The sequence below is a fragment of the Monodelphis domestica genome, chromosome 4 (assembly GCF_027887165.1).
Source record: "Monodelphis domestica isolate mMonDom1 chromosome 4, mMonDom1.pri, whole genome shotgun sequence".
Lineage (NCBI taxonomy): Eukaryota > Metazoa > Chordata > Mammalia > Didelphimorphia > Didelphidae > Monodelphis > Monodelphis domestica.
Genome location: NC_077230.1, coordinates 450,008,538 through 450,033,877, shown reverse-complemented (window position 1 = coordinate 450,033,877; position 25,340 = coordinate 450,008,538). Strand labels below are relative to the sequence as shown.

The window sequence follows — 25,340 nt, the reverse complement described above, 5'->3', positions numbered from 1 at the left end:
CCTCCTTCCTCATTAAGAAATAAAGAACAGGAGTTTAGCTTAGCTTGAACCTAAAAATTACTTCCCAATGACTAACAGTATTTAAGGAAGACGACAGATACAATTCTAGCACAGGATCCCCTTTCTTTGAGATCAGAGAGGCTGGCCTGTGTGAATTTAATATAAATTGTACCCACTTACTCTGTTTGAAAACCAATTTTTTCTTTTTTAAAATAAAACCTTTACTTTCCATCTTAGAATCAATACTGTGTATAGTATTGGTTCCAAGGCAGAAGAGTGATAAGGGCTAGGTAATGGGGGTTAAATGACTTGCCCAGGGTCACACAGCTAGGAAGTGCCTGAGGCCAAATTTGAACCGAGTATCTCTCCTCTCTAGGCCTGGCTCTCCCTCCACTGAGCTACCCAGCTGCCCCCTGAAAACTGATTGATACCAGCTCCACCCTTTGACTGGCCACACACATGTGGCTATGTGGTATGGCTTCCTGGTGTGGGACTGGTGGAAGTCCCCTTGTCACAGGTTCAGAAGTCAGGACTCTGGACCCGACTGAGGTTTTAGCCTGTCTGATCAGAGAGTTCCAGGGGGAGTGGCAGAAATGGACTGTATAAGTGAATGGAGAGGGGAAGCACTGGCTCTCTCCCCCTTCTTTGGAGTGTTTAACACTTGGCAGACACTGTCTTATCTCAGACCAGCCAGCAGCCACTTGGAGGAGCTTGAGCTGGGGAAGCATGGAGCAGTCTTTGGTGATCATGCAGTCTTTGCTTTCTCTCTAACTTTTAGTAATAAATAATGATAAATGAATATAAGTTTCTAGAGAATTTTAATCATTACAGGTCTTTAACCCCAACCTCCTCTGTCCTCTCCTGGCAGGAACCAAAGTGTCCCTTGGAGAATGGTGGGGGGTAGAGATGTGTGAGAAATAATTTGATCCCTACCCATTTTGGTAAACCCATCTTAAAGCAATTTCACCCCTATGATTAGTTCTAATCAGTATATCTAGTTTAATGTGATTTCATAGGGATAGGTATTAACAAAGTCATCAGAAGTTCCAGTCGTAGTTCTAGTTCATGGTTTAATAACTATTAGAAACAAGAGTCTTTTCCTGAAGAGTTTAGACTTTAACTTAATCGACATGACTAGAAGGGGAGCCTCCCCCAGATGTCACAAGCCTCAGTGGAAATCCCTTGATATATTTAAAATGGAAAAAAGCCTCCCTGTGACCCTTATTAAGCAATCCCGGCTACCCGGGCAAGACTCTAAAGTGGGTCTGTGTTGATTAAACAGGCCTGATGGCAAAGTGGGTGGCCCCAAGATGGGGTGGATGAGCTAAATACAATAAGCCCATCTATTGTTTTGAGCAGTGTAACCAGGGGCCATACCAAGGGTTTCATTCATCACTCATTGATGCCTGGACTGACTGAAGGGCAGCGATGGGTGCTGAAGGGAATAAAAGCTGTACTCTGAAGAAGGCGAGGGACTCAGACTGAGAGAAAGGTCTGGGATCCCAATTGTTGGAGGGAACTAGGTCCCTGGAATAAATAGTTATTGTTTGGGGCTCTGCCTCAGTTCTTTTATTGCGGACTGAACAAATGTCCAGCTTTACAGATGTTGGGGCTATCAACTTCGATAAATGGGGCTCTTTGCTAGTTTTCATTGTGAAACTGGCATTTGATGGGAAGGGGGTTGTCGTACATTCCCTGCCTTCAGCATCTACAGACTCACATGGGCTATATATAGCCTATATGGGCAAAAACAGTACACACATGGCAGGCGCCTCTTAAACACATGCACGAGGAGATACTCAAGATGTATAAGGGAAACTCAAATGAATGGGTGGCAGGAAGGGAGGCTGGAATTGAGGCCATCAGGAAAGACTCCCCTCCCCCCGCAGAAGATAGATTTTGACCCCAGCTTGGAAGGAGGCCAGAGGATTCGAAAAGGCAGAGATGAGGAGGAAGGCCAGAGTGTGGGGGGAAGGGGGGGGGCAACCTGAGCAAAGGCAAAGAGGCTGAAGTTGGAATGTCATGGGTGAGGGATAGCAAGATGGCTGGGCTAGGGGGCAGCTGGGTGGCTCCGTGTCCTGAGAGCCAGGCCTAGAGAAGGGAGGTCCTGGGTTCAAATCTGGCCTCAGACACTTCCCAGCTGTGTGACCCTGGGCAAGTCACTTAACCCCCATTGCCTAGCCCTTACCACCCTTCCGTCTTAGAACCAATACACAGTATTGATTCCAAGATAGAAGGTGAGGGTTAAAAAAAAAAGATGGCTGGGCTATAGAGGACGAGGAGAATAATGTGTAACAAACCAACCAAACCAAAGGGGGCTGTGGGGATCTCAGTGGCACGAAACCCAAGACAGCAGAAGTCAGCATTCAAGAAGCGCTTCAAGGTGTTTGCCAGCGCTTTGCAGTATTCTCTTCCTTTCTTCCTCACCACCTTACCCAGGGCTGCTGTTAGAAAACAACAGTCAGTCCAACGCTGGCAGCCCCTTCAAGGCGAATGATTGCGCTCCCGGCCTGCACCAGCAGGACAGCGGGAGACGCTTTGGGGGGCGAGGATGTCGGAGGAGGGGAGCCTGGCCACGATGGGCGGGATGCGCAGGACCAGGCTGGCGCGGGTGGGAAAGACCCGTGAAGTCCGGCCTGGACCCTGGGCGGTTTGGAAAAACCACGGTCCCGGGCTTCACCAGCTGCTATCCCGGGAACGCGGGAGGGGGGAGATGTCCCAGTCTTCCAGGGGGTGAGGGTCACGGTGTCTCTTTCGGTCTCTGTCCCCCCTCCTCCTGCCCTTCCGTTTCTGCCTGTCACACACTGTCATTCTCAGTGTCGTACCCCACCGGCTACCAGTAACCGTGCCGGAGCGTCCCCCATCCATCCCCCACCCAGGACTAAGGTCACACAAGCGCCACTTCACCCCTTGGGAAAAGGTGTCCGGGGAGCCGGCGACCCCAGCTCTTCCTCGGACACGACGGCAATGAAGACTCCATTTCCCAGAAGACGACGGGATCGCAGACAGCCCCGGTGTTTGCAGGCCCACAATACGCTAGATCCAGTGGAATTCTGGGAGTTTTAGTTTCGGGGCTTGAGACGCGCAGCCGCAATCCTCCGAGGGGCCCGGACTTCCTTCGGGCCTTTGTTCGCGGGTCCGCTCTGCCGAGCCGGGGAGGAAAAAAAGGGAGGGGAGAGGCGGTTGTAGAGCAAGTAGTCTGAGCGTCAGTCGGCCGGTCTACGAGTAAGCGTGCGCGTGCGCAAGGCCTGGGGGGCCGGGCCTGGGACGGTACGCGGTGTAGTCATCCTGCTTCCTCGAGTTCTTAGCTGTGTGCCGTTGTCAGTGAGTGTGTAAGTACTCCCTTGGGGGGAGGGGGCGGCTGTGTGCCAGTTTGTTTGAGTGTGACCTTGCGTGGGGGTCGGGGGTTGTGGCAGTGTGAGAGTGTAAACGGGGTGTGTGTACGTGCCTGAGTGCCACCGAGTGTGGCGTGGGGAGCGGGGGAAGGCCTGTGGGGGGGCCGCCTGGCCGCCGAGATGTTGGGGCAGGGCGGGGGTCGGGATCTGAGTGCGAGGAGGCCTGAGCTCCGTGTTCCCTCTCTCCTGCACGGCTGAACGCCCCTCCAATCCTTCCCGTCGTTGAAGACCGAGAGAGGACCTGGGGGAGGAGGGGCGGGTCACGGGGAGAGCTTGCCCACGCCTGAGCCCTTTGTGGACAGCCACACTGCAGGGGCCTTCCGGACTTGAAGCTAGGCCCAGCCTCGCTGTGTCTCCTGGGGGTCACTCCGTGGGGTGTCTGTCCGAATCCACCGCTCCCACGAGTTCAGGGCGCCCCTCCAGGACCCTGAACCTCCCTGATGGTGGCCGTGGGGGATGGGGGAGCGATTCCTCTTTTGTCACAGTAGAACATGCCTCTTAGAAGAGTCACATGTCTTCCCACCGTTTAGGAAAAACAACTGCGTTTAGTTATACAAAAGTGGGGTGCTAAAGGGGGAGGGGCTGTGGTGACCCCTGCCCCTCCTCCAGCCTGGCGTTGTCACAGGGTTGGGGAGGAACTGGGTGGCCCCGCCCCCTCTCTGGCTGGGTATTGACACGGATAGGGGAGGGGCTGGGTGGCCCCGCCCCTCCTCTACCTTGGTATTGACTTGGGGGGGAACCAATGATCCCTCTGAGAGGTTAGGAGACGAGGTAGAAGAGGAGGTGGAGGTCAAGTGCGGGGTGTCCGGAACGCTGGCGGGTCTAGATCTTAGCCATCAACTGGAGGAAGAGACGAGGTGAGAACTGGGCAGGAGAGGAACTAGGGAACTCCCGAGCGCCAGGGTGGGCATGAGAAGGGCAAAGATCTGGTGAGAGGATTGTGAAGGAAGGGAAGAAGGGGGGAGCCCCGGGATAGGACCCAGCGGGGAGTCCTCACCGCCCTCGGACATCGCCTCCCCATCCCTGGGAACTGGGTTTATTCCAGTGCCCTGTTGTTTTCCTCTCGTTCCCTAAAAGCCCCTCCATCGCCTCTTCCTCCTTTTCTCCATCCTTTGTGAGCTCCAGCCTCATCAGGGCCCGCCACTTCAGTGGACCAATCATAGCGACTCCTTTGGATTCCTGAAGTTCATCTCAAGGACTTTATGGGCTGACTGATTGATTTGTTTTGGCCCAGAAAGCCAATAACGTTCACGTAAAGGGCTCCTGAACTAGATTCTAAGCATTAAGGTTTGCTGGGCTTTGGAGCCCTGATTTCACGGGAATCTCCCAACAGGCAGAGCGGTGAGGCCCTGCAGGGGCCCTGACCCCGGACAGGATTTGCCCAAGGCCACAGAGATAACCATGAGCTCAGTCTCTGCTCTTGGTCATCGGCCTGTTCCATTTCAGGGAGCATTTAGGAGGCTACCAGCATAAAGCAGGGACTAGACCAAGTCAGCAAGCAGTTTGAAGCTGTGTTTATATGCCAGGTCCATTGCTAATCAGAGAACTGAAATAAAGGCAGAAATGGGGTGGGGAGATAGCCCGCAGTATTGTGATTCCCTTCCTGAGGGTCCCTGCCCTAAAGGAGTCGACTTTCCCCCTTTCACCGTTGTGCACAAGCCCTTATTTACGATGACCGTGTTTTTATTCGGGGTGCTGAGACTCCAGCCCTTGGCAAGTCCCTCCACCAAAACAGATTAGCCACGTATACGAAATTCTTAGTCTTATTTGGATTGGAAAAAAGGCAAATGGCTTGCTGGTGCTCACCCAGCTCGTGGAGAGCGGAGGCCCAAGGCTTCCAGGCTCAAGCCCGGCCCTGTTGCTTCTACCAGAGGTACTTGACTCTCATGGCTGATGAAGCTCATCATGTATTCCTTTGTGTCCCCAGGGCATGGGACCGTCTTCTGGAGCCTGGAATGAGGTCGAGGACTGACTCGCGCTGGGGAGACACACTCATGTGGTGATGCGGCCTGGGTTGCTGGGCTCCTCTTCTCTAGGAAGGGGAAGGAGCCTGACAGTGACCAAGGAAAGGCAGTCTCCTTGGGCCTTAGGAGCCCCTAACAGGAGGAGCCAGCTGCCCCGAGACGGGCAGATCCCGGGGTGACTCCTGCTGGAGTAGAGTCCAAGCATCCAGGAACAGCAGCGGAGGTGATCATGGAGACCTTCGCCCGAGTGTGTGAGAGAGGTGAGGATTACAGCAGTGGGCAGGTGGCCTGGGTTCCTCTTGTGGCCCTGGCCAGGGCTCCTCCCCCGGCTGAGCTAAAGTTTGCTCATGTCCGGACTCCAGGAGAAACGTCCCTCTTCTCCCAGCTCACCCGGGTTTGTGGTGAGGTTCCATCGAGACGTCTCGGTGCGCCCTCAAGGTCAGCTGTGCCCATGCACCAGGTTTTAGCCACTTCTCGGGTGCCCGGAGTCCGGGGCGGGTGCTGCAGCGCTGCAGCTCTCCCGAAGGTTTGCAGAGCACTTTCCATGTGGTATTTCATCTGCTCTGTTCATCCTGAAGAGCCCAGCCTGGCTCGAGGGGCAGAAAGATGGCTTTATGTCCATCGAAGGGATAGAGAGTTGCTCTAGATCTAAGAACGCAGCCCGTCTGTTTCTATAGTAATCTGTCTTTATCTGTATGGCTTACTCCCCCTGCCCCAACCATCTATACATCCATAGATATATAAAGAGGCAGCCGACAGATAGGCGGATGGACCTGGTGTTTGATCCAGCCCTGAACACAGCCCAGCTATATGACTGTGGAAAAGTCACTTCACTTCTGCCTCAGTTTCCTCATCTGTAAAACTGTCCTCATAATAGCACCTACTTTCCCATGGGGGTTGTGAGGATCAAATTAAATAATACACGTGGAGCATTTTGCAAACGTGAAAGCACTGCATAAATGTTAGCTATAATGACAGGCGTGTGTCTGTCTACCAAAGGCATTTACCCATAGGACACGTCATCCGGGCCCGATAGAAGTGGGCAGCCTGGTGTCCTCCAGATTCTCACGTGCATCATTGACACACCAGTTATAGCCTCGGCCTTCTGGTTCAGAGGGTCCTATTCTGGGCTCCAGGAACTTCATTCCTGGAATATTTCTGTAGCTAACAATAGAATGGTTTCTATTTGTGATCCGGGGCATTCTGTTTTATACATTTAAAAACAGGATTCTGAAAAGAGTTTCTGCCAGATTGGGGGGGGGCTCTGTCACCCCCCAGAACTCAAGACCTCCTACTCTAGGAGTCCTGCTTCTGTCACTGGTCAGGCCCCAGCTTCTCCTCCCATCTCCCGACCCACAGGATCCCGCTGTCCTTATTACACTCACACAGACTATGCATTGGAGCCGGGCTTCTCATCCTGTTTTGGGTCACAGACTCTTTGGCAGTCTGGTGAAGCCTGTGGATCCCTTACCGGAACAATTTTTTAAAAAATCACCATTGCAGGAAACATTAAATTTTACTTAGAAGTTAATAAAAAATAAAGTCCCTGAAATCTACCCATAGACACTCTTTTGGTTTTCAGATCTCAATTTAAGAACCTCATCGAGGGGCAACTAAGTGGCTCAGTGGATAGTGTGCCAGGCCTGGAGATGGGAGGTCCTGGATTCAAATCTGGATCAGATAGTTCCTAGCTGTGTGACTCTGGGCAAGTCATTTAATCTCGGTTGCCCCTACTGTTCAGCCTGGGAACCAATACTCAGTGTCAATTCTGAGACAGAAGGTAAGGGTTAAAAAAACAAACAAAAAACCTCATTAAATACAAAGTCCTGAGAAAACAAACAACTTTTTTTCTTTCATTCACACACGCATACAAATACAGTCACAAAAATGATATATACATATGTATATACATACAACATGTTCAGCGATCTTGATGGAAAAATTAATTATGAAAGATTAATGAAAGAACCAGATTCTTGGATTTTACACAAAACAAATTATGATCATTTACTGAAATTTCAGAATGACACTGGCTTCTGTTAGCCTGAGTGTCTGGATATCTCCATCTGAGGCCAAAATGAAATCTTGAAAACAAATCATTTGGTTCAAAGATGTCGCTCTAAATGAGACTATTCCAAGTAATGATAATAGTAATGATCATCATAACAGCCACATTTGCAAGGTGCTTCCTATGTGCCAGGCCCCTTGTCCAGGGTCTCTCAGCTCGTTATTGTCTGAGGCTGGATTTGGTCTCAGGTTTTCCTAACTCCAGCCCTGGCACTCTATTCACTGTGCCACTTTGCTGCCTACATTGCAATTTTATCCGGTTTGGTTTTTCATGATTCTCATCAGCAGCACTCAGATAATCCATGTCTAAATCGCTTCTGTATTGTAAGCAGACGCGTAGGCCAACCTCCCTTTGGGTCGTGAGTGTTAGACGACGAGAGGGCATCAGGCGGGGCCCCACGGATTGTCTTAGAATCGAAAAGGCTCTCCTTAGTCAGCTCCGGTCCTGCAAGTCCTCCTTTCACAGAGCTGATAAAATTGGGTGGCCTTGCCAAGGCCGGAGAGCCTGAGGGCTTGGCCCGTCCCCAAAGAAAATCACAGATAACGAGACTTTACAAGGTCTTCTGTACTTTTTCTAGACACTGCGTGTCATTGTAATTCTTCATTTTGAAGCACGGGAAGCAGCGGTGCGGTAAAATGGCAGGCCTGGCAGACAGGCCGAGTGCAGCCTGCGTGCAGATGTGCCCTCAGACACTTGGGGGTGTGGGATGCTGGGCAGGCCACGTAACGCTTTGCCTCAGTTTCCTCCTCTGTAAAATGAGCTGCAGAAGGAGATGGCAAACCACTCCAGGCTCTGCCTAGAAAACCCCTAACGGGTCACCGACGTAACTGAGATGAACGAACAACAAGGTACCCGGGCAAATACTTGACAGTTTCTTCAGCATACGGATAAAAGCGATACCTGATCAGTGGTCCTTCCAAGCCTAACCTCACAGCATTTAGATGGTCCCCAAGTGATGCAAATATATCTCACTCAGGGTATCTTTTCTCAGGTGAGCGGTATTTTTTGTATGATGGTTTCCCAAAGTCAGAAAGCAAAAAGGGAAAAAAGGGGGAGCATCAATCATCCATCAATTTGGGCATTAAAAAGAATCACCAGCTCTCCAAGACATCCAAATTCATACTTTAAAAAAACCCCACCTTCTGACTTAGTGTCAGCTCTAAGACAGAAGGGTGGCAAGGGCTAGGCAAACAGGAGTAAGTGACTTGCCCAGGATTACCCGGCTAGGAAGTATCCCTGGACAAATCTGAACCCAGAACCTCCTGAATCCATGCCTAGTACTCTAGTCATTTTCTACCTACCTGCTCCCATACTGCCTATTAATTGAACTTTATATTCACGCAGCGTCAATGAAGTGGTTGGTACCCAGTTTTCTTTTTTTAGGTATTTTTATTTAAAAATTTTTCCCATGGTTACATGATTCATGTTGTCTCTCTCTCCTCTTCCCTCCTCCCTCCTGCAGTTGACAGGCAGTTCCTCTGGGTTATACATGTGTTATCATTCAAAACCCATTTCCATGTTATTCTTTTTTTTAGGTAGAAGTAATTATTTCTCCAAGTAAAGGCCACGGTTTTGGAGACAGAAGTCTTCCTGTTCTCCTATGTCAATGAGATTCAAAATTTCCCTTAGCTTTCCTTCCCTTTCTTCTTGTGGACATTGGTTAAAGCCATGCAAACCTCAAAACTGTGCTTCTCTTCTTACCCTCCAGTCATTCACTTTCTTTCTCTGCTTTCTTAATCCCTCATGTCTATTTCCTGTTCATCTCCCAGGCTACAGAACTAGCTTCCTTCACTCCATTGGATCTCCTCCCTGCAAATGATCACATTTTCTTAATTGGTTTCAAAACTTAAGCTTTTCCCTAATGAAAATGTCAGCGTTTATATTTTCTCGTTTTTCTCTGTGTAAGCTGTTTCCAATTTGATTGTTTAAGAACCTACAAATGTGTAGTCTGTTTTAATTTATTTTAGATGATTTTAAATCTAATTTACCTAGGCAATCAGGTTCTACTATTCATGACTATTGATAGTGACTATTGATAGAAAAAGTGGTCAAATAAAACATCCTCCTAAAATTAAATTATACCTATTTTGAATGAATTGTTTTCTGGCTTAAACAAACTATTTACTATGAATAGTTGCTCACACAGTGTAAAACTTTAGACTGCAAAACTGCTTGAGTTTTTTTTTTTTTGGCTTTTGAAATTATTAGAGATAAAAATTTTAAACTTCCTTTAGTTCTGTTTAGGAATGAACATTCTCTAGTTCATGAAATCACCTTGGACCCCACACGAAAAGAGTAAATCTGTCACTCTCTAGGGAAAGCAGAGTAGTGGTAGAAGGTTCTGAGGATTATTTTTCACTTTTCAAAATTTCAATTTTTAAAAGTCCCAGGAAGCTGCAGCCCCAAAGAGACCCACTAGGATATTTCATCATTTGTAAAAAAATCAAACCAAACTTTAAAAAATGTTTTCTTTATTTAAAAACCACATTTTTATCATAATTTGGAAATTCAAAGTAAAGTTTCATTTCAGGTTGACAGATTTAGGCTAATTTGTTTGTAATGGCATAAATTCTTTTTTTAAACCCTTACCTTCCATCTTAGAATCAATACTGCCTATTGGTTCCAAGGCAGAAGAATAGTAAGGACTAGGCAATGGGAGTTAAGTGACTTGCCTAGGGTCACATAGCTAGGAAGTGGCTGAGACCAGATTTGAACCTAGGACCTCCGGTCTCTAGGCCTGGCTCTCCATCCACTAAGCCATCCAGCTGCCCCCTATAATGTTATAAATTCTGCACATGAGGAAAGGATTTCTTTCCTCTTGTTTGTTTCTCTCTGCATTCCCAACCTGACTGGAAATAGGAACACAGAGATGAGACTGTGTTTTTTGAAAGCTTTGGAATTTCAGCAGAAGTGTTTCTAGTCTTTTTCTGCAGGGTTGCCAGTAAAACAAGGGTAAAGGTGGGGTTTTTCTTTCATTATATATTTTTTTAATTATTTTTAACCATTTGACAAAAGTTGTAAACTTCAGGGTCTGTTCAGATAAACCAGTATCTTTTGAGAAGTGATCCTTTATTTGACCGTTTCAATTTTGTAAAGTTTCGTGATCAAAGAAACCATATCATAGGCAGCCCTTTCAGTAGAAATGATATAGGTTGGCCATTTAGGTTGACAAATATCAAGACATTTAGATCAGCATTTCTAGAGTTTTTCTCCAATTAGATCCCATGTGACCACTGACCACTTAGAGGCGGACCAAGATGATAAATACTGACCGCTGACCTCTCTGAGATGGCCTGAGATCTATGTGAGATTGATGAAGTTGGCCAGGAAGAGTGGTCCAAAGACTCTAGTAAGTACAAATGACAGGCACTTGGGTACAGAGTAGGACTGCACAAAGCCCTGACCTATCTTCAAGATCTCTCAGTCTAGAGCTCAAGGCGCCGGCCTGTAACTTTGGCTCCAAGCTCGCTCCCTCTGAGAGTCTCCAAAGTGGTGACTTGCCACGTGTGCGCTGGGAATTCTTGGATGTGGAAAACGGAGAAGATCCGAGAGTCCATTCAGGGTCGCGATGACTGTTGGATGAATTTGTCGACTGTCAGTAGGCCAGGGGGGCCTGGGTGCTCAGCACCGCCATCACATGCCCCACAAACACGTGCTCACCTTTTCCCTAATATCCCGATACGTAAGCAGCTCAAGTTTTGGCTTGTTGATTGACTTTTGACACGCCAATCACAGCCATACTCTCTGCTCCTTCTAGAACTTCTCTTGGTAACTATTTCGGTATAATGGCCTGTTGTGTAATTCTGGGTATTCTGTTTCATGCTCTTATAAAGATCACGCTGAGAAGACTTTTTGCCAAATTGCCACAGGTCTGTGCCACCCCAAAGAGCTCAGGGCCTTCTCCCGCTTTGTGAGGCCCCAGCCCATAGGACCCCTTTTTGTGTCACAGGCTCTCTGCCACCCCTTCTTACAGTACAGTGTTTTTTAAGGAAGGAAATGCTAAATTTCAGTTGGAGGTTCATGAAGATAAAGACATGAGTTCCTGGATCCCCTGAAATCTATTGGTGGACGCCGTGGGGTTCAGTAAACCCCCGATGAAAAACCCTGTAATAGAGGATGGCCTGCCTGACCTTAAGCGCTGCAGGGAGCCCCTGCCACGGCCCTTCTCGGCCTCCTTTTTGTTGTCCCTTCTGCCAGACAGGAAACACGCCCTGAGAAATCGTGGCAGGAAGCTGATGTTCTGCTGCTTGCCTGGGACGGGACGGGGGTGACGGTCACCAAAGCCCTCCTGAGCGCTTCCCTTCAGAAGGCTTTGCTGTGCTTGCAGAAGTCTGGCAGGTGGTGCTACTTGTAAAGGGCCCCCTGCAAGTAGGTCATTTTGTTCCTATATGAATCTACGATGGGGCGTAAGGTCAGGGGTCGTTTTTCTCCCCATTGAGATCCTAGAAACCAAGTGAGAAGCTTAGGCCAGAGCCGAATTTAGACCCAGGGCCTCCCAGAATGCACAGGCTTTGTCTGAGAACTCCGAAATGGATTCTGCTGCCCCCCCCCCCGAGCCGCGGGGAGCACCGGGATGTTTGAGTCCCGGTAAGTTGGGGGCACCGCGAAGATCTGGCTTTGGGGGCCGGTTAACGCCGGGAAAGTCATGATCGCCTCCGTTTCCTGGGCTGTAGCGGGGCGGTCGCATTGTGCCTGTCTGCAGGGTGGCGGCGGCCATGCGGCGAGCTGATGTTTGAGCTCTGCTCTCTGCAAGTGCTAATGAGAGATTTGGAGGATGTTTATATGGGGAAGGCCACGCTCCGTCACATCCAGGGGCAGCGCTGGGGGTCGCCCCAGTTCAGGCCTTCGTGCTGCCCTCCGAGCCGCGGGCCTCAGGCCTCACGGTCCGCTCGGCCGCCGTTCCCGCCAGGGCCGGGGTGGCTCCGGGGCCCCTTCGACTCTCCTTGTGTAGGGATCACGGTGGTGGCCCCCAGCGGTTCTCTGGGAATGCTGAACGTTGCTCCTCAAGCTTGATCGTCCTCCTGGCGCCTTTTTTGTCCTCAGCTCTGCCTCGCCAAGAGCCGGCCCTTCCCCAGGAAAGGAGCCCCGAGCAGGAAGAAGGAATGGCCTTTGCCGTCCTGTCAGAGAGAGCCCAGGTGAGTGCGTTTCTGTGCTGGTCGGCGCTGTGTACGCTGTTAGGAGTGCATGTGTTGGTTTTCTGGCTCTGCAGACTGTGCTTGGCATTGATGGACGCTTACAAATCTTCACTGGCCTCCTCATTTTTTTTAACCCTCACCTTCCCTCTTAGCATCCATACTGTGCATTGGCTCCAGGGCTAGGCAAGGGGGGTCAAGTGACTTGCCCAGGGTCACACACTCCCAGCACGCCTGGCTCTCCTCGAGCGGGGGGCCTCTTGGTTTCTGCTTTTATTTACATTCCCCCGTGTTCACCACGAGGCCTCGTACAGAGGAAGTGCTCAAGAAATACTTTCTAGGGGGCGGCTGGGTAGCTCAGTGGATTGAGAACCAGGCCTAGAGACAGGAGGTCCTGGGTTCCAATCTGACCTCAGCCACTTCCTAGCTGTATGACCCTGGGCAAGTCACTTGACCCCCATTGCCTAGTCCTTACCACTCTTCTGCCTTGGAACCAATGCACAGTATTGATGAAGGTAAGGGTTTAAAAAAAACACTACCAAGGAAAATAACTCTGAAATCCTTAAGGGCTGTGATAAGCACAAAGACCAGTCATGAATTCCTCTTGGTAGATGGGTGCCAGAATAGAGAATCAGAATGAAACACTCATTTTTAGACATGGCCAGTGGGAGGACTGATTTTGCTTTTTCATTGCAGTGGTTAAGGAGGAGAGCTTTGGGGGGGGGGGGGCTGGAGAGTTATGAATTTACCCCTCAGAAATAAAGAAAATGAAGAAAAATCTACTCAGAAGAGAACAGAAAGTGACTGACAAGCAGAAGAGTTGGACTATTAAATTTGAAATGCGCTCTCATTAACACCCACTCTGGGATCCCTCACCAGAGAGGAACTGGCACCTTCTTTGGATGCTAGAGCCTTCACTGGTGGGTTTCCCATGGATGAGCAGTCAGTCAGAGACAATTAGTCACCAGGCATTTCCCACAATGGCATCTTGGGAAAAGTAGCCACCGTACAAGTCTTCCACCAGTACACACCACATCTGTGAGAAGGGTCAGTTTAAATATGAGTGCAGAGCTGGCGAGTCACATGTAGAGACCCCGTGTGACCCAAGCAGCTGATAACTCCGGCAGCGAAGAACTTCAGGCACCTTTCTCCCCCAGCGACGTCTTCGCCGTGCTCCTCAGACAGCTTCCTTCCTGGGGGAGGTTGTTCAGCTGGGTTCCCAGAGACGTTGCTCTTTGGAGCTCAACTCTTTGACCAGGATTGGCTCTTCTTATTCTCTCACTAGGTCTCCTTTTAGCTGCCAAAGTTCCCCCTCTTTGATGAGTCTTTAGAGTGACTTCTCTGTAAAAATAATGATGATGATGATGATGATGATGATGATGATAGCTGATATTTATCTAGTGCTTTATGGTTTGTAAAGCACAGATCTCTGTATCTTTCTGGAATGAGTGTGTCTGGTACTTCGACTCTGCCTTGAATTCTCTCTCTCTGCTAGATTGGGCTCTCTCTGGGTAGGTAGTTTTGTAAGCATAATAAGTTCTTAAATTGGGGACCACCACTCCTTAAAGAGTCCATGAATAAATCTCGAGAGGTCTTGGCACTTGGATGAGAAAAAAAATCCACATCTTCGTTTCTAACTAAATTTAGAATTTAAGCATTTCCTTCACTTATTTAAAGATATGATTTTGAGAAGGAGTCCATCAGTTTCTATAGACTGCCCAAAGGGGATCTCTGACACCAGAGGTTAAGAAAAGCCTACCATGGGTGAACTTGAATAATACTGTAAAACTGTACACATCTAATACAAAGTCTGGCAGAGTAAATAGCTTCTCCACAGATCTTTGATAGAACGCACTGACCCGTCAATATTGAGAGCCAATTCTTTTATATTCCACCACCTTCCCATCTCTCCACTTGGTCCATATGAAAGAAGGAGGAACAGAGATCTGTTGTAATGTTTCAGGAATCAGTAACCTTTAAGGATGTGGCTGTGGACTTTACTCAAGAAGAATGGCAACAATTGGACCCAGCACAGAGAGACCTATATAGAGATGTGATGCTAGAGAATTATAAGAACTTCGTCTCCTTGGGTAAGGACACTATTCTTCTCTAATTCAGAATATGCTTACTGGGGTATCTGTGTATTGTCTTTTGTTAAGAATCATGGTGTTTCTGGAGTGCGTAAGTTATTTCTGTTGTCCAGATTTTCAAAAAACTTGGAAGGGGGAAAGTCCAAGTTGTCCATCAGTGAGCCTGATATCAATTCCTAGAAAGATTTCAGAATACAGTCTTTAAAAAATGCGTGGTATGCATCTAAAAAAACAGTAGTGGTCACAAAGAATTAGCATGACTTCATCAAGAATAGAGCTTCTTGAGGAACTGCACTTTCTTCTTTTGGCAAGGGTGAGACTGAAAACATGGTTTGCCTAGGCTCTTGGTTTTGACAGAAATTTTGCTTGCTATCCTCAGGGACAAGATGCAGAGATGTGTAGTAGATAACCAAGTATATTCTGAATAGCTGGACCCAAACGATATATCGCCCATCATTAATTGTTGTCATCTTAGCAGAAGGTCCATAATGGAATGCCCCAGGCACCTTTGATGTCAACATTTTTTTGATGATTTAGGTAAAGGCTTAAATGTCAGACTTTCTAATAACACAAACCCAGTCAGGTTAGAAGAGGTACATAGGTAACTAACCTGGTGAATGACAAGAGTACACATTCAGAAAGATCTTAACAGCCCAGAATGTTGGGCAAAGCTAATAGATATGTAACAGATAAAAGTAAATCTTATGCCTGGTTTCAAAAATGTCCGCCACCCAAGATCAAGGTGGAGAAAGACACATTGGAGAGCTGTTTATTTGAAAAAGAGCTTTATAAAAGTCAATAATGTGACATGGCAAAATCTGTCTTTGGCTTCTTCAAGAGAAACTTAGGTTGGAATCTAGGAAGTGATAGCCCTGTGCTACTCTGCTCTGGTCATACTTTGTCTAGAATATTGTTTTAAGTTGCTCTTGTTTTAAGAAATAAATCTAAGATTAAGCATCCAGAGGAAAGCATCCTGGATAGTAAAGAGATTCATGTCACCCAAGTTGGTTGATGTCCCTGGGTATGTATAGTGAGAAAAGAGGAGTCGGGAAATGGGAGGGTGGGATGTTGTGATGGCCACCTTCTAATATTTGAATGGATTTCCTATGGAGAAAGGTTAGAATTTTCCCACTTACTGCACAGGGGAAAACTAGAATCGTTGCGGGGAGGTAGGGGTGAGGGGAGCTGTAGAGTTAGAGTTGGGCTAAAGATAAAGGAAAATGTCCTCTAACAACGAAAGCTTCCTAGAAATTCACACAACATTCAGTGACCACTTATTGGTATGATGTAGGTGCGATTTGATATGATTTAGATTAGATGGTCTCTGTGGTCCTTTTCAACTCTTTTTTTTTTTTTTATTAAAACCCTTACCTTCCGCCTTGGAGTTAATACTATGTATTGGCTCCAAGGCAGAAGAGTGGTAAGGGCTAGGCAATGGGGGTCAAGTGACTTGCCCAGGGTCACACCTCTGGGAAGTGTCTGAGGCCAGATTTGAACCCAGGACCTCCAGTCTAGGCCTGGCTCTCAATCCACTGAGCTACCCAGCTGCCCCCTTTCCAACTCTTGAAAGTGTGATTCTGATCAGAATTCTAAACAGGGTCTGTGTTTGTAATGATTTCCATGTCTTTTTATACGATCAGGGTTTCCAGTTTTTAAACCAGATGTGATATCCCAGCTGGAGCGAGGGGAAGGACCATGGACATCAGAAACAGAAGTTCCACAAGTCATTTGTCCAGGTATGTAAGTGAAGACCAAACATATATTAGACATTCCAAACAGCTGAGCTGCTCAGTAGAGCACCTTTGAAATGGTCTAGATTTCTTCTCAAAAGCCCCTATTTTGGGGGAGAAAAAGGAACTGAGACTACCTAATAAAGAAGATTCTTCTTCTATATGCCCTTGTTTTGGAAAGTCATAATTAATTCACCCAAAATCATTTAGTGCCTCAAATCCTGCTTGGCATATAGCTGCTACTTTAAATGTTTATTTTTTGTTTATTGGTTAGTTGCCATTATTTTACTGCCTTGCGGGAGTTTTGCACTAGACCACACCCTGAGAATAAGACTTAAATTTGAGACATTTTCACATTCTCCTTCTGAAAATAAGGCCTGGAGCCCATATAACAATTATTTAGCAATACACAATAAGTCTACTGCTCAAAATGTTGGGGATAGATGAGTAAAGCATTCTTAGCAAGAGACACAAAATGACAAAGAATAGAGATATGAGAATGAACAGTTATGTGTATTTGAGGGTAAGGAAGAGGCTAAGCAGACTAGCTTTTCTAGAGCTGATGGTACTTCTAGTTGAGCAGAAGATATAGCAACATAGGTAGCATGGGGTGTGATCATAAAGGACTTTGGATGCTTCCCAGATTAATGTTGGCATCTCTAATTTTGGAGCATGTTAGGGAGAAATCTTTTGAATCTTTTTGTTCCTTTTGTTAACCTCCCAGGTTTTTTTGCACCCATTACTCATAGGATATTATTTCTAGACTCCTGTTCCAGTGGCATTCCTGTGATTGCACTACTCTTTATACTGCTCCCCTCAAAATGTGCCCAGAACTGAATGTTAGACTCAAAATGTGTTCTGAATGATGTGTGGTATAGGGAGAACATTATTTTCTTTGGTCTGGTCACTTTCCATCTAGAAATGGAGCTCAAAATGGTGACAGATTTTTCAGTGACCACATTGTAACTGTTGGTTTGCATCAATTTTGTAGTCAACTAAAACTTTCACATCTTTTGAACAAGTCCTGCTCTCTAGCCAACTTTCCCCAATCTTCTACTGGTACAGTTGGCTTTTTTTTTTGTTGTTGTTGTTCATAACCCTTACCTTACCTTCTGTCTTGGAATTAATACTGTGTATTGGTTCTAAGGTAGAAGAATGGTAAGGGCTGTGAACTTTAAATTACTCCACCCTACTTAGTCTAACAAAATCAGGAATGTCTACACCCATACTTAAGGATTAAGTATTTAGGAGGATGGCCTATGACAGACATGTGCTAGCAAATGACAAATCAGAAACAGCTGGCAGATCCCTGGGCTGTCCTAAGTCAAGCTTAAGCTACCATTGGTACATGTGAGATGCAGGAAAATGATATAAAAAACACCTATATATTTCACGTCACTTCCTCTCTCTGGCCTCTTTCTGTGGAGAGGTGGCTCTGGCGGCAGCTTGCTGAGCGTTTTGGTATCTTGGTGTGGTGGAAGCTATTGTCCAGGTTTGGCAGTGAGTTTTCCTTGATACTATACTGGGAGAAGCTGAGTAGCCAGTTCTGGTGAGGCATCTTAGCTGAGCTCTCTTGGAGTTTAAACTGATTCCTTTCTCCTTTACCTTCTAACACTAACCTCTTAAAAAGCCACTAATTTGAATTCCCCCTGGCAGGGGCCAGGTGGAAGAAATCCTATACCTTTTCCCTCTCCCTTCTCCTTAATTTCTTTCCTCTATATTAATTAAAATCACCATAAATTTCCAGCTGGCATGGGTATTTTATTTGGGATATCCCCTGGCGACCAAAATTAATTTAGTTTAGGTAACAATCCTAAAATTATCCTTACAGTCCTAGGCGATGGGGGTTAAGTGACTTGCCCAGGGACACACAGCTGGGAAGTATCTGAGGCCAGATTTGAACCTAGGACCTCCCATCTCTAGGCCTGGCTCTCAATCCACTGAGCCACCCAGCTGCCCCCAAAAGTTGGCATTTAGAACAATTTGTTCAACTCTTGTTTCAGCCTCTAGTATATTGTAATGATGAAATTCTCTGATGGTTGCTTATATTGAATTTATTAATCATCTGCTCAAGAAAATCTAGCCAGTGGACTCCTTCCATAGTCCAAACAGGTGCCAGAGAATTTGAGCAGTTAGGCAAGGAGAGTTGGACTAGAGAACCAGGGTGGCTAGAAGAGAAGGACAAAACAGAGCAACTTCCTTTGGTACATGCCTTTTATATCCCTTGTGATCCTCCCGAGGACATCTTTCATTGGAAAATAGTCACACAACAAATAGTACTAGAAGACCTCAAACCCCACCTCCCCATTTCTTCATCAAAGGAAGAGGCAGGTGGCCTAAGGATGCCAACACATTCTGCCACATAACTGGGTCACTGCAGTCCAAAACGTAGGTGCCTAGTGTAAAGGATGAATCCCAAATAATAAAATACCCAAGTCAGCTGCCAAATTTTATGGTGATTTAATTACAACAGAAGGAAGAAAATATGAGAGGGAGGGAGAGAAGGAAAGAGGGAGAGAAGGAAAGGAGTTTAACTCAGAACCACTCTGGCTCAGGCTGAGCCAAAGCAGGCATTAAGGCCTTGGAGAGCCAAGGCAGAGAAAGGGGTTAGTCCTTATCACTCACGTGACTGGTCTGAAGGAAAGTTGTCTGCGGGGCTCCTCCAAGCTCAAGCTTTAGGATCGAACTGAACTCTAGCCCTCTCCACAGGAAGTCACGAGAACTCTAGAGGCTGTTCTCTACCTCACTTCCTGCATCTCACGTGTGCCAATGGTGGCTCAAGCTTGACTTAGAACAGCCCAGAGGTCTGTCCTTTTTTTGCACATGTCTGTTGAAGGCCATTTTCTCAGATAATTAAATCTTGAGTTTAATGCAGACGTTCCTAATCTTGCTAAACTAAGAAGGGAGGAGAAATGTAGTTTCCAAGACCTGATTCTGTTATTCCAAGTATATCTATTATTGATCAGGAAATAGCTAGATCAGATCTTCTAAAGAATGGTCTGATTAGGGTGGAATAGTTTTGAAATTCACACTAGTACACAGGGGCTAAAACTTGTTGATTTGATCACTCAAGAGAGTTCTTTTTTACAGATAACCAAGGAATAGGTCTGTACTTTGCCTCCAACAAAAGCTAACCAGTAAGATGCCTACAGTCTGAAAGTAAATTGATTTAACTTGGAAACTGGGTGACCTTTTAAACCCAAGGTTTAAGAAAAGTTTTTTATGAAAATTATTGTCATTCAATATTAATTTTTTACAGTATTAACTGTTGCCCTCACCTGTGTGTCATCAGCAACACTGATAAGAGTGCCTCTGTTTTCTATGTTCTCATAAGTGTTGAATAAGAAGGTAAATAGGATAGGGTGAAATTATATGGAATAATGAAGGATTTTCCTACCCATTGATATCTGTTAACCAAAATACTTTCTGGTTAAGGTCATTAATGCATCTATGAATTCATTTCATAGAAAACTGACATCCAAATCACGTGCATTTATCATGTCCTTAGTGATTATTTGAGAGATGATCAAATTCTTTTTTCTTATTAAGATATCTGCTGTCCTAGAGAGACCTCCTATGAAGATAGGATTAACTCTTCTCTACCCATTTATAGATTTAATCACCAGAAGTGTATACACTTCTGAGGAGGCCTTTCAAGTTCCAAGGCAAAAGACTTCCTCAAGTTCCAGGGTAAAAGACCTCTTCAAGTGCCAAGGTGAAAGACCTCCTCACAGGAAGTTCTTGCCACTTTTAAAGACCTTTCCTTTCATCACTTCCTGTGCCTTCCTTCCACTTTACATGGACCAATTACAGCTTTTAACTTTGCTTTGGACTGCCTAGGGGGCAGTCAGTTGATTCTGACCCACTCTCAAACACGTGAGTCACAGACCTCCCCATACTTAAGGATAAGTGGGGTGTATACACTTCTTGTGGTTAAATCTAAAAATGGGCAGGGAAGAGTTAATCCCATCATCACACTCCCTAGAGAGACAGCAAGACATAGTGCTTAAAATATTGGCCTGGAAGTCAGGAAAATCTGAAGTCACATGCTTCCTTTGGCTTTTCTGAAATCTTTTGGTACCACCAAATCACTTCACATCTCTGAACCTCAGTTTACCCACCCTAAGATAGGGTAATAATACCTATAGTCTTACCTAATATTATGGTTGCAAAGCTCAAAACGAGAGAATGTAAATAAAGCCCTTTGCATACTTTGAGCTATTAAAGCTTAAGATTGGTATACCCTATAGAAGTACAAATGCTGTTATATGTTTACTACTCATCTAGTCTAGAAACCTTGTGAATAAATAAATCTGGTCTCTCATTGTGCCTTTCACACATTGGTTAAGTGACCCTGGGTAAGTCAGCTAATCTTTGGCCTTCCTAATTTGTCTGACTTGCATTAATAGCAATTCCCTGTAAGAATGAAATCACAAGCCAAATTTCGGTCAAATTACTATCCCGAGTAATATGCCCATACTGATCCCTTAGTAGTTTTATTTTTAAAGATCTCTCCAAGTATTATTTAATAGTTTCCTGAATTTTGCAGAGATTGGCATCAGGCTTAACAGTTTGGAATTTCCATGATCATTTTGTTTCTCTTTTTTGAACATGTAAGCATTTCTCCCCTTATTACTAATGGTTGTTCTCTGAATGCATCTTTCATTACTTTTGAATTTCTCTTTCATTACTCTTTAATTTAAATCATTTAGCCCCTGGAAGCTCTTTTTCTAGTTCCTCATATATCTTGGGCTTCAGTTCTCTGTAATATTATTTATTCTCCTTTAAAATTGGTAATCATTTTTGCTTATTCAGGAGTTATAATCAAGAGCTTAATATAAACAATTTCCTTTCTTACAATATAACGAACAATGGGTTTTGATGCTATTTTTGTTTCTTTCAGACTCCATTATTGATAAGAGAAGGTGTGAAAACTTGGATTGGATTCCAAAGCACAACATTTCTCTGGGAGAGTCATCAAAAGAAATAATCAGAAAGAATGATCTCTGGGCTTCCAGCTTTGGAGAAGCATGGGAATATGTCAGACTAGAGAAACAGAGGGACAACTGGAATAGACCATCCAAGGAAGTAACAATATTTCATAGAAAAACTGATGATGAGTTAAATATTAATGAATATAATACATTTGGAAGGAGGTTTAGTCTGGCATCAATTATTGTTCCATCACAGAGAATTCCAATAGGAAAAGTTCTCCATAAATATGATATACTTAATAAGAACTTCAAACAGTTTTCAGAACTTAATAAAAATAATAGAATTCCCTATTCTGTTTGTAAGTATGGTAAATGCAGGAAGCCCTTCACTTACCACTCGGACCTTATTCAGTATCATAGAATACATACTGTAGAGAGACCATATGAATGTAACGAATGTGGAAAATCCTTCACCAACAATTCAATCCTTAGAAACCATCAGAGAATTCACACGGGAGAGAAACCTTATAATTGTAATGAATGTGGTAAAGCCTTCAACCAGAGAGGTCACCTTACTGAACATCAGAGAATTCATACTGGAGAGAAACCTTACATCTGTAGTGAATGTGGGAAAGCCTTCAGTAACAATTCAATACTTAGGAGTCATCAGAGAATTCATACTGGAGAGAAACCCTACAAATGTAACGAATGTGGGAAAACATTCAACCAGAGGGGCCACCTTAATGAACATCAGAGAATTCATACGGGAGAAAAACCTTTTGAATGTGCTGAATGTGGGAAAGCTTTCAGTCATAGAGTATATCTTACTCTACATCAGAGAATTCATACTGGAGAAAAACCATATAAATGTAATGAATGTGGGAAGGCCTTCAGCCAGAGGGGTCATCTTACTGAACATCAGAGAATTCATACTGGAGAGAAGCCCTACATCTGTAATGAATGTGGGAAAGCCTTCAGCAACAACTCAATTCTTCGGAATCATCAAAGAATTCATTCTGGTGAGAGACCTTATAAATGTGATGAATGTGGAAAAACCTTTAACCAGACAAGACACCTTATTCAGCATCAGAGAATTCATACTGGTGAGAAACCTTTTGCATGTACTGAGTGTGGAAAAGCTTTCAGTCATAGGGTATACCTTACCTTACATCAGAGAACTCATACTGGAGAGAAACCCTATAAGTGTAATGAATGTGGAAAAACCTTTAGCCAGAGGGGACATCATACCGAGCACCAGAGAGTTCATACTGGAGAGAAACCCTACATCTGTAATGAATGTGGAAAAGCCTTCAGCAATAATTCAATCCTTAAGAATCATCAGAGGATTCATACTGGAGAAAAACCCTATAACTGTAATCATTGTGAGAAAGCATTCAAACAGAAGAGGCACCTTACTGACCATCAGAGAGTTCATACTGGAGAAAAATTTTTAAAACGTTTAGAAAGAGGGAAGCCTCTAAGCCAAAAGGCCAGACTTGCTCTGCAAAGAATTCATGCTGGTGAGAAACCCTTTGAATTTAATGAATGTGGGAACATTGTTAACCAGAATTCAAACATTACTCTCCATCCAATAATTGATACTGGGGAGAAACCTTTTGAACATAATGAATCTGGGAAAGTATTATTCCAGAGGGGTCACCTTATTGAACATCAGAAGAGCCATACTGCAGAGAAACTCTTTGAGTGTAATGAGTGTGGTAAAAATTTCAGCAAAAGTTTCCACTTGATTGAACATCAGAGAATTCATACAGGACAGAAAACCTTTCAGTGTAATATATGTGGGAAAGATTTCAGCCAGAAGGGTCATCTTACTGAACACAAGAGAATCCATACTGGAGAGAAGCTCTTTGAATGCAGTGTGTGTAGGAAGAGCTTTAGTCATAGGACTTCCTTTATCAATCATCAGAAGATTCATTCTGGAGAGAAACCCTATGAATGCAATGAATGTGGAAAAGCTTTCAGCAATAACTCAAGTCTTTGGAATCATCATAGAATTCATACTGGAGAGAAACCCTTTGAATGCAACGAGTGTGGGAAAGCCTTCAGTCAGAGGGGACACCTTACTGAACATCAAAAAATTCATACTGGGGAGAAACCCTTTGAGTGTAATGAATGTGGGAAACACTTCAGCCATAAAACATCTTTCATTAATCATCACAGAATTCATACTGGAGAGAAACCCTATGAATGCAACGAATGTGGAAAAACCTTCAGAAGTAATTCAGTCCTCAGGGATCATGAAAGAATACATACTGGAGAAAAGCCCTTTGAGTGTAATGAATGTGGAAAAGCTTTCCGTCAGAGGGGACACCTTGCTGAACACAGAAGAATCCATACTGGAAAGAAACCCTTTGAATGTAAGGAATGTGGGAAAGCCTTTAGCACCAGCTCGACTCTGAGGAAACATCTTTGTAAGCATCTTTCTAAACTTTAAAGCATTAGTCATCATTTATTTGAAAATTGAAAGAGAAATACCTATAATTAGGCTGATGAAGAGATAATGCTGGCAAGTGCTTCAGAATTTATCAGACATTTTATGCTGGACATTAAGGATGTAATGATTAAGGGAAAATTTGTCAAAGACTTCTCATTGCTAAGTGCTGGAGAGTCAACATGACAGTTTGTCACTAGGTACAAAGTTGTTTGGTGCTTTGAGAGATCGATATAACTTTGTTTTCTTTTGTGCATCCAGTATTACATGTTAACTGTCATCAGGGAGCAGTAACATAGTGTTAGTCAATACAGCAACTTTGCTGGTTCCAAACTAAGGCTTAAACTATAAGATTTCCAAAAGGATCTCTTTAAGGTGAGCACTAAGGTGTTATTTAGGGGGGAAAAAACTTTAATTTGAATACCTTTAGAATAAAGGATTGAAAGAAAATGTAAAAATTGTCTAAGATAACTTTTTGCCTGAGATATGAAAATGACATTTGAAATATCTCAATCTGGAAGTTTCTCTAAGATTTATATTAATTTACCTTGGATGTAAATGGGTCCAATTTATAGCTATTTTGTATTTTGGTCTTGGGTAGAATTATAGAATGTTGGAAGGCTCAAAGGCCTTCCAAAATAATTCAATCCTACTTAGCTACTTTGTGGAAGGGAATAATATAGGTCAGGGAAAGGAGAATAAAGACAAAATTCCATTTTGTAAAGTTTAGTTTCTTCTTGCAAGGGTACATGAGAAATTCTAGAACAATTCAAACTGGGGGTGGGGGCAGCAAAGACCCCTTGGAGAGAGCTGACTTGGCATAATACGGATGGGAAGGGCAATGTCTTAAGATTGTGTGACTGCCTTTCCATGTGGTTGTGACTAGCCTTACTAGATTGTGGCATAAAAGGACTACCAAGTTTGAGTCTTCATTGGTCCATAGAGATTTTAGGTTGTCAACACATCAACCTAGAGATATCAAGGTAATGGAAGATACAATTCCAGATGTTGAAGCGAAGCCTTTACTAGCCCTTAGGTACCCTTCTTACTTCTCTATAAGTTAAAATTAAATATTAATTATAGTTGGGAAAAACACCTTATTTTCCAAACCTCTCACTTTAGAGTTATGAAAGCTTAGGTCTAGAAAGGGGAAATGACTTGCCAAAGATAATACAATTTGTAAGTGGCAGAAGTAAGGTTCAGACCCAAATGTTATGACTTCAAATCTTGTGCTTTTTCCTACTGTACTCCCTGAAAATTACTCCCTCTCTAAAGCCACCTTTCCTCTACGTTGTGTAGTCAACAGTGTGCTAGACTTGGAGCAAGAAATACCTGAGCTCAACACTTCCTAGCTATTTGATCATGGGCATGTCATTCAACCTTTCAAACCCTGTTTTTTGCTTATCTTTAAAGTGGGAGAATATCTACACTCCCAGTTCCTGGGGTTGTGGGGCTTAAATGAGGTTATGTATGTAAAATGCTTCGCCAAATAAGATATGTGAATTATTGTGATAAATCATAATCGTTTGCTCTACTTATATACACTCCAGATACACAAATAAACCTTTTGGTCTA

At 44.7% G+C, this 25,340-nt stretch overlaps 1 protein-coding gene across 5 annotated transcripts; it reads left to right on the top strand.

Moving 5' to 3' along the window:
• Positions 1-1,059: 1,059 nt before the first annotated feature.
• LOC100618010 (zinc finger protein ZFP2-like) lies at positions 1,060-25,340 on the top strand. Of its 5 annotated transcripts, XM_056796900.1 has the most exons (8): positions 3,974-4,252; positions 5,323-5,619; positions 6,942-7,139; positions 8,005-10,776; positions 12,471-12,562; positions 14,523-14,649; positions 16,290-16,385; positions 21,283-25,340. In XM_056796900.1, exons 5-8 carry the CDS (start codon positions 12,530-12,532, stop codon positions 23,766-23,768), a joined length of 2,742 nt encoding a protein of 913 aa, XP_056652878.1. In that variant the 5' UTR covers positions 3,974-4,252; positions 5,323-5,619; positions 6,942-7,139; positions 8,005-10,776; positions 12,471-12,529; the 3' UTR covers positions 23,769-25,340. The 5 variants fall into 5 exon arrangements, with proteins under 5 accessions (XP_056652875.1, XP_056652876.1, XP_056652879.1 ...); XM_056796899.1 differs by lacking the exon at positions 8,005-10,776; XM_056796897.1 differs by lacking the exons at positions 3,974-4,252; positions 6,942-7,139; positions 8,005-10,776 and adding an exon at positions 1,060-3,332.